Source organism: Patagioenas fasciata, chromosome 5 (assembly GCF_037038585.1).
Source record: "Patagioenas fasciata isolate bPatFas1 chromosome 5, bPatFas1.hap1, whole genome shotgun sequence".
Lineage (NCBI taxonomy): Eukaryota > Metazoa > Chordata > Aves > Columbiformes > Columbidae > Patagioenas > Patagioenas fasciata.
Window position 1 is genome coordinate 58,693,423 of NC_092524.1, and position 8,865 is coordinate 58,702,287.

Genomic DNA, 8,865 nt, shown 5'->3' on the forward strand with positions numbered 1-8,865 from the left:
GAGCTCAGTGGCTTCCAGGACAAGTTTAAAGCTGTTTTTTTTCTTCTAGGACACCCTTCTCTTCCTCCTCCTCTTTTAGAGATGGGTAAAATCAAGAATAAGTGATCAAAATTTGCATTTTGCTCTGAGTAGCTGAAAGTGCATTTGTGTAGTCATGAGTCATGATGTCCCAGTACTCCATGCAAGTCGGTCAACTGCTGCTTTGTTGCCTCTATGCCACAATATTCCTCTCAAACATCATTTGCCCTCCTAGATGCAAGTCTGCTGCATGAGGTGTGTGTATGTTTTCTCACACACAGTTTCTCAGTTATGGTTTTGCTAACACTGTGACAGTTGGGCAAGTTCAGGATAAAAGCTAGATTTCTCAATTATTTTCAAAGCTTTGCAAATGCATGTATGAAGAAAGTCATTCTCTAAGAGGCAATATAACTGACTGTAACACGGAACCCTTTTTTTATCCCAGTATAAACGCTACTAGAAACCAAGCAATGAGCAGTGACTCTGTGTGCTGTTCAATGAGGTGGATCCTATTACACCTGGATGAGTTGAATAACAAGAGCTGTGCAGTTCACGTGAGCAGTAGGATGGTCACACACATGAGAGAAATCTAGCAAGGAGCTACAGGCACTTATGATACTGCTATCCCATTTGAGGGCTCTGTAAATTATCCAATCCTTGTATTCACGAATTCCAAAAAGCATGATTATAGCTCACTATCTACTGTCTCTTTTTCAGTACATCATACTTTATGCTAAGCTGGCTGTAAGTCATCACTAAAACATTAAGGCCATTCATCCCTTTTGTTTTTTTTTTAATGTGAAAACCTTCACTGTTTTGGTATATTTCAGATGTTTTTGACTTTTAAAGAACATTGAATCAAATGTGGTGCTATGGAGTTTTTATTTGAATGCATTCTAAAGTCACTTGTGTGTAAATCAAGGATTGATTGGCAAATTCAATTGCCTAAGCCATGCCAGCAGTAGTGGAGCTGGCAATTGCAAAAGCCTGTAATAAAGTGTTGCAGACAAGTTATCTTCTTCCTTTCATCAGTCTGTGCACTGTAGCAGCAGCAAGCATTCAAATTGTACTTGATTCCACCACAGAGCACACTCAAGTGTGGTTCACCAACTGTACTGCCCTTGAACCATCTGGGATTTGCAGCTTGGAACCTCTTATACTCTCCAGCTTATGTTTTGTTACTGCTGCAGTCATTGCTGCTGTTTGCTTTGTAAGTCACTGTTTTCACTGTTCAGCACACATCTCCTGATAGCTTTGCTCAGAGCACTTACATAAGCTGAAGTCTAGTTGCTGTTAGCAATATAAAGGATGCAGAGACCATCTAATTTTTCCACCTTTGAATCTTCTGACCATCGAGCATCCTTGCCTCTTTTTGCAGTGGGGGGAGGGAGGGAAAACAAAACCCACTAAAATAGGAAAAAAAAACCAACAACAAACATCTTGTTCTGGAAGCTCTACTCCCTGTGCTACAAAGTTTTTGAAGTAATCAGAAGCATTATAAGCAATGACTTCCCCCCCCCCGCCCCGCCTTTTCTTATATACTTGTCCACAATATCCCCTCCTTTTTTTCCTGAGCAGGTTATACTACTGCCCAGTGATGCACTTTGCCTTGTAAGAAAGGGTTAGGCAGAGCATTATTTGTACGCTCGGTATCACCTTGGTCCAGCCTCTTCCCCATGACTCACTGCAGCTCCAGTTCACGGCATGGCTCACCTCCTCCTACCTACTTCCTTGGTCTCTTCAGATGTTTGCTCAGCTTCCACTTATCCCTGCAGGCCACTTTACACAGCTATACCCGGTTTCATTCAACTTGAATCTATTCTGCTCTCTGCTCCTGTCATATTTCTTGTTTGCTGAATGCTTTTACTCTACTCAATATTTACCTAGAGCTAAAAGATATTATAACACAACACTTGTTACAGCAAGTGACTGGAGATGATTCTTTCCATATCAGCATCACTGCCTTTTGGATCATTCTTCCAAGCAGCATAGAACAGTTCAGGGTACAGGGCTGTAGCGAAACAGAACAGTAACCCCCCCTAGCTCAGGTAGGTAGTGCTAATTTGACTGACTAGCCTGGATAAAAGTAATAGTGGAAATTAAGTGTGATGGACTTCAGTATAATCTACACAAGCATATTGTGCCCCTGATAGAAATAATAAAATTCTCAGAGGTGCTAGTATAGGTAGGTCAGTGTCGTTCTGTGCCCTAACCCATCCCAGGTCCAGGGCTATAGTTCCCTTGGGGGCTGTGAATGTATCCTTGTGTATACATTGCTCCCATTGTTATGATTGACCACCACTGAACTTAAAGTTGAGTGGAGTGTCTGGGGGAAGGAAAGTGTGGTTTAGCTGTGCTGCACTCACACCTTGGGTACCGGAGTGAACAAACCAGATGTGATGAAAACAGCACTACAGGGCTGTCACTGCTGCTGGAGCTGTTTGGGAAATGAAAACAGGAGATAAAAATTTAAACCTTCTTTACCTGTTTGAATATAAGCAGACAGCTCTCTTTTCCTTTTTTTTCTTCCTTCTTTCAAAATGGACCCAACATTCACCCAGCTAGGTGACTTTTCTACCACAACCTCTAATGACCCCAAACTCTTAGCCCTTTCGCACCATCATTTCCATCTTCTCTGTTTCTTCTGAACTTGTCCCATGCCATCTCTTTGCCTGCATCCTGAGCGGGGGTTTGAAGTCCCAGCATAAGCGAGAGACTGCAGACATTGCTGAGCAGATGTTGGAGCTGCTGCTTGCGCAGCACTACTGTTGTCCTGTGGCTTTATGTCTCTGTACAAGGCAGCAGCTCCCAATGTTTTAACTGTGGATGTGAAGATAAGATCTAGGGTAAAGTAAACCATGTTTGTTGGTTAACTTTCTGGGAAAAAAAATATCCTCTCTTTTTGTTCAAATAACTGTGGTACAATTAATGTAGATACAGGATAAGAGAAGGAGCAAGAACAAGGTGGGGATGGCAGGAAATTGCAGTGTGTTCATTAGCATGTGAAGAGGGCTAAATATATATCAAGTGCAAGGAAGGCAGCATGATCTAGTGGGCATTTAGGGAGGTATTCACATTTTCAGTAAGCTGTCACAAAAGCTTTTCTCTAGGACTGCATGTGCCTCTGACGTTCCTTTTGAAGAGACTGCTATTCCTTCCTTGCCGCAGATGAACTCAAACATGCTGAGAAAAGTCCAAGTCTGAAAATTCAAGAGACTTGGATTGAGCAGCTGACTTACTACCAGCTGTGTATGCAAAACAAATCATTTCATTTTCATATGCTCTGAAGCAAGGACTACCATGAATGATGTTGTCTCACAAGTTCCTTGACACACAAATCACTTTTACCAGAGATCCCTGGATGGTTAGTAAAGTACTACTAATGATGCTAGCAAAATAATGTAATCCTCAGTTGGGGGATACCATATTTAGGTTGCAAAGTAGAAAGTCAACCTCCTTACAGGCACTAATTATGTGAGCCTGGTAGGTGATGTCGGTGGTGATGTGCCCCGTTTTGTCTACTTTTAGATAAACAGTTCTGCCTATTGTGGATCTTGAAAGCTTAGAACTAAAGATATTGATTTATAGAGTTTCTGAATTGTCACTGAAATTTTAGGAATGTATTTTGAAAAAGAAAAAGCTGTTATTGAACGATATGTATCACTTTAACTGGTATTTCCTGTCAAGTGAGATATTTTTCACTGTAAGGAACACTGACAATCTGGTCAATATTTGTGTACAAAAATATATCTGGAGGTCTGTTATGCCACACATTACAATATTTTCACCTGAAAGGTTGAATGTTATAACCTTTATTTCAAGCAGGATTAAAAGGAAACAAACAAAAGGCTACCAGGAATTTGTACAGGAGTTTTGGTGGAATTGGTCTTTCATTTGCACATCTAGCCGTTCTGTGGATTTAATTTGACTTAAAAGAGCAGTTTCCAGAGTACTCACAATTTTGTGTGCCAGCCACCACAGATTTGCAAGGCCTTAGACTTGGAAGGCATGTGCATCTCTTGAATATATGCACCAAAGATAGCACATTGCTAAGAGTCAAAATAAGATAGTATAGGTATATTTGAAATTTACTCAACTAAGATTTTCAGTCCTCATTTAAACATGAAAAGAACCGGATCCAAAAAACTGTATTTAAAAGGTTGCAGCCAGATGTAATTAATGTTTAAAGTGACTGTATAACCATACACAGCCAACCTACATAACTGCAGATCCTCAAGAGGTTTGTGATTAGCAGTTAGCCTTACTTCCTGCCTAATATATTGGTATCTTGAGATGTTATAAACACTATGTACTGCTAAGAATTGTTCACAGTGTGAACACTTCATTGCAGTAACCAATTCTTCTAGTTGAAGTTTTAGCACAAAATAGCATGTTTCCACATCTAGAGGAAGTCATCCCTGTGTCAGGCTAAATATTGATAACCTCTGATTCCTATTGCTTCTTCCACCTCTAATGCTGTCATGGCAAGCCCCTGCTGAAAAGGGCAGGATGTGACATTGTGGGTCACAATGGTTTCTTGGTCTGTGAGGGGTATTATTACTGCATTACGTGAAATGAATTGCATCTTTCCAGCTAGATTCTGAGTGAAGGAATGTAACAGCAAGAGGTATATTCGTTTACTACACCATTTGTTGTGCTGCCCTTCCTCAGTGAATTTGGGGCTGAATAAAGCATGAGTCACCAGTGGGTCAGTTTTGCAGGCTCCTGTATTTGTCTCTTTGTCTGAATGAGCCCTGCCTACCCCAGTCCTTGGGGATGCCCCAGATGCACTGGGTTGGAGAATGTGCAAAGCTCGCTCTAAGGCTTCTACAGCTGCCTTTTAAAAATGTTTGACCCTGTGGGCTCCCAAGGACTGTGTGGAGCAACTTCTCTAAAAAGTGTGATTCTCTGAGCCTGTTCTTCATACTTAAAAGACTTATCTTGAAGTGCACTGTAGAATGAAAACCTGGATTTCTCTAACCCTGAGGGTTTTAACCTACATCTGACTGTGTAGGTTGTTCTGTGGCTATCCACCTTGCTTCTGCTGTTTCTCCAACAGGGATTTGGTTTGTTTCCTTTTTGCTAATTCCAGACCCCCTTCTCCCTCTGTTGCACTAGCCTTGTAGTCTCTGTGCACCCCAGCTCCACAGCTGGCATGGGCTCATGCTCTAATCCTCAGGCCAGCACTATCCCAGCTGATGTGGGATGGAACATCTTCAGTTGGTTGCAAAGAGAGAGCGGGGAAGGAGCTGGGCTCAGGGGTTAGGGCAGAACATATTCAAGTATCATGTGGGAATGGCTTTTCCTGTGACATTACATTGGTTTCTACATGTAACAAGAATACCTCTTTCTTCCTGGCCCACCCCTTTCCCTCTTGTTTTTTCTTCCTTTCCCTTGCTTCAGTCTATCTATCTTCATGGTCTCTCTGAAGACACTGTGCTTACAAGACAAGGTAGCCTGTTTTTTACATTGGTGCTAGACTTGGATAGGGTTAGGAAAAATCTAATTCTCTAAAGTCTGTGGGCTCACAGATCATTTAAAATAATGACTCCAGACTTGATTACTGTTTTCTTAAACTGCTGAGGGTTCTGTCAGTTTGCAACCAAGACGATGACTACAGACAGGGAGCCTGGAAGAGTTTGGGACCGAGCAGTACAGCTCCTGCCACAGGTCCCCTAGCACCGCTTGCTGCTCCCTTCAGGAGTGCAGGGGGCCCTTGCACTGGCCCTGCACTGGCTTGGGTGATGGGGACAAACGGCTATCAGAAACAGCTTTTACAGATGAGAATTGTAAACAGAAAACTTCACTAACAAACTCCTGACACAGCCTGACCCTTCTCTTGTTGGAGTTAATAGCAGGGCAATGTGGGCTTTTCCATCTGTACAGTGCTCAAGGAGCACTGAGGTAAGGACTGCTGCATGCTTGACAAACTACAAAACCAGGGTGCCAGGAAAATGGAGCTTTATGGTTATTTACTCTTGTCATAGCATATTCTTTCCTTTTCAATACATTCCTGAGCTCATTCTCCTTGGCTCTGCAGCCCATGACTGCAAATGTGGCAAGAGCCTGTCTGCTAAAAGCAGCGGTTAAGGCACCCTCAGGAAGATATTACAAGTATTGTATTGCATTTCTGCACACATGCTTATCAAGCAAACATGTACATATGTATTTGCTTGCACCTTCTAAAAGAGTAATTCATGACATGAGCATGCATACATCATAGGTGATCTTGTTTGGAATTTTTACTAAACTCAGGACCACATACTGTGGTTCTTTCTCAGGCATTACTCAGGAAAAACTCACAGCTTTAACATTATAGTGCTTATATCCACATAAAATCATAATGTCTTTCATATGGTTTCTTTTTCAGATCAAAAGTTATAAGACTTCCATCATAATGAGACAGTACAAAAAATGTACAACTGAAGCACTTTACAAATAAATCTGATCAGAAACTTTTGGACATGCATCTTCAAGTCCACTGTAAGAGACTTAACGTCCTTTTCCTTCTTAAATGCAAAGGAGGATTTGGTTTACAGCCCAGAATTCATTAAACACTCAGTCAAATCTCTGTTTTCATATTGTCACTACTTCCCCAGTTGTTTCCAGAATTTTAGAACTTTTCTGCATTTCTAATAACTCAGGGTAGCCATTCCGAACTCAAGGAATCTAAGAAGTTGTGCTCGGACAATAGTTGTCACTAACCAAAGTCACCAGGTTCAGAGAAGGAATTTGGGCTTGTCCAATAAAACCAGGTAAGAGCATAGCCAGAGTTTTGGGTTATTAACATACGTTCCATAAAATATTTAAAGGGTAGTAAAAAGTTCAGTATTTCTTTATCACTTTGATAATACCTTGGGATTTTATTAATAGACAGAATTTTTTTTTTTTTTTTTTTTTTTTTTTTTAGTGGGCTACAATGCTTTCTTCTTTCTTTTTCTTTCTTAACAACATACACAAAAGCAATATCCCCCAAAGCAGACTTGCACTCGGACATGAGATGGAAAAGTTATGTTTATAAAAGCCATCTCCTTTTGCTTGAAGCAGAGAGATGTGCTGAGAAACTAGTACAGTATGACAACATTTTAAACACAGAGGAGACAAGATTTATCTGGCTGGTATACAATATAAAACAAAAATCGAACACCAATGTTACAGCATTATATTGAAACAAACCACAGTAATTAGATGCTTTGAAGTCAACCCTATATTTTCTTCAGCTTTTTTTCATGAATTATTGATCCACTTTCCTCATTAAATGGAATGGCAGGCTCTTGCAGTAAATGGACAAGTGACTACAACATTTATATAATCAAATATCCTTTGCATCCGGCAATAAAACACGTTTATGTGTAAAACATCCTTTCTGAATTGACATCCCTGCAAAATAGATTTACTAGACTAACCACATTTCTTTTCTTTTGTCTCTAAAACACAGCTTCCCTTGCATCATCGTGCAATCCGGTATTTTACACTGATCATATTAAGCAAAATATTTTCCGAGAGCCTGTATCGTACATTGTGCAACAGAACATTTCTTCTTGATAATGAGATGTAAATAAACGTCTCACTTACCTTATTTTCTCCATCTCTGCCGCAGAGGCCTACAAGAAATCAAATAATAGGAGCAAGTGAATGAAAGAAAACATTCACTCTGCAGATTTATGCATAGTTAAGGCTTTCCAAATGGTTTTCGACAAGTGTCTACAAAGCGACGGTAAGTGAACCCCACATCTGCATTAGCCGAAAATAACATTGACAGATGAACTGGGGAATAATGCAGCACACTGCAGGAGCACTGTATACCCACGAGCCATGGGCAACAGAATGACTCAGTTGTAGCGCTGAGGCAGAAAATGGGGAGGGAAAGAAAAGGAAAAAAAAAAAGAAAGAGCGAGCGGCAGCGAGTAACAGGTTATTGTGCCTCCTGGGTTTCAAAGGAAAAGTTGAAATGCGGAGCTCCCCTCCGCAGGGTGGGCACGGCAGCGGGGCGCTGCTGGCTGGGCAACAGCGGTGACTTCATCACACGTGCATTTTGAGTTCAATTCATCATCTTTCTCAGAGCCCGGCAGATGGAAAGGGCACAAGCTTGCCTCCTTAGTGGGAGTTTCGAGTAATCAAATTACTTTCCTCAAGTAATACACTATCTTGACAATTAGCATCTCAATACATGGAGGCTTTTTGTTAACCCTTTCACTGCTCTGTACACAGGCTGCAACTGACAACTCTGGTAACACCTCAGGTCCCTCTGCCTGCCACTGTGCCCGGGCTCCCATTGATCCTCTGACAGCACCTCCGTACCCCTGCAGCCCTGAATCTTTACCTCCCAGCAGAACTGTAGGTGGTCATTTCACTAATCTGCCTCGTTTCTTTTTACCGTACAGATGCTGTAAATCCCTACTTATCTATAGCATGGAGACTCATTAATCTCTCTGACATATATCAAAAGCATAGTCTTGTTAACCCTTTGGTTTCTTGTTCATCATTATCTTCTATAGATCCTTAATAGCTGCTTCCATTTCATTTTATCACACCACTGGCTCAGAATCCCATCAATCCTCCTGGTTCCGCTTTTTGGTAACCAAGGAATGGGCACTCACAGCCATTCTGCAATCTCTAGAGCCAGATAAATTCTAGCATCACAGAATCTCTTATTTATACTGAAGGCATTGTCAATTAATCATGAACACTTTAAACCTTATTGATTAATGGCTAACAATCATATTTGAGCATGAAATGAATTAAAGATTAAAAATAGGGAAATGTAAATTTAATCAGTTAACCAGTAGGAAATCTATCAAACTCCCTAATAAAACATCCTAAATGACAAATTGTTTGTTCTTCATT

The 8,865-nt window shown here is 40.9% G+C and overlaps 1 protein-coding gene across 4 annotated transcripts in view; it reads right to left on the minus strand.

The window, feature by feature from the left end:
• Window positions 1-8,381, minus strand: part of BEGAIN (brain enriched guanylate kinase associated) — a 118,954-nt gene extending 110,573 nt beyond the window's left edge. For 3 of the 4 annotated variants that reach the window (XM_071809652.1, XM_065839335.2, XM_071809650.1), the window contains exon 1: window positions 7,594-8,107. In XM_071809652.1, the coding sequence (XP_071665753.1) occupies window positions 7,594-7,607 (14 nt within the window). In that variant the 5' untranslated portion in view covers window positions 7,608-8,107. Of the gene's footprint in view, window positions 1-7,593; window positions 8,108-8,341 lie in introns of those variants that run through there. The other variant, XM_071809653.1, reaches the window with a different exon arrangement.
• Between the last annotated feature and the right edge of the window lie 484 nt (window positions 8,382-8,865).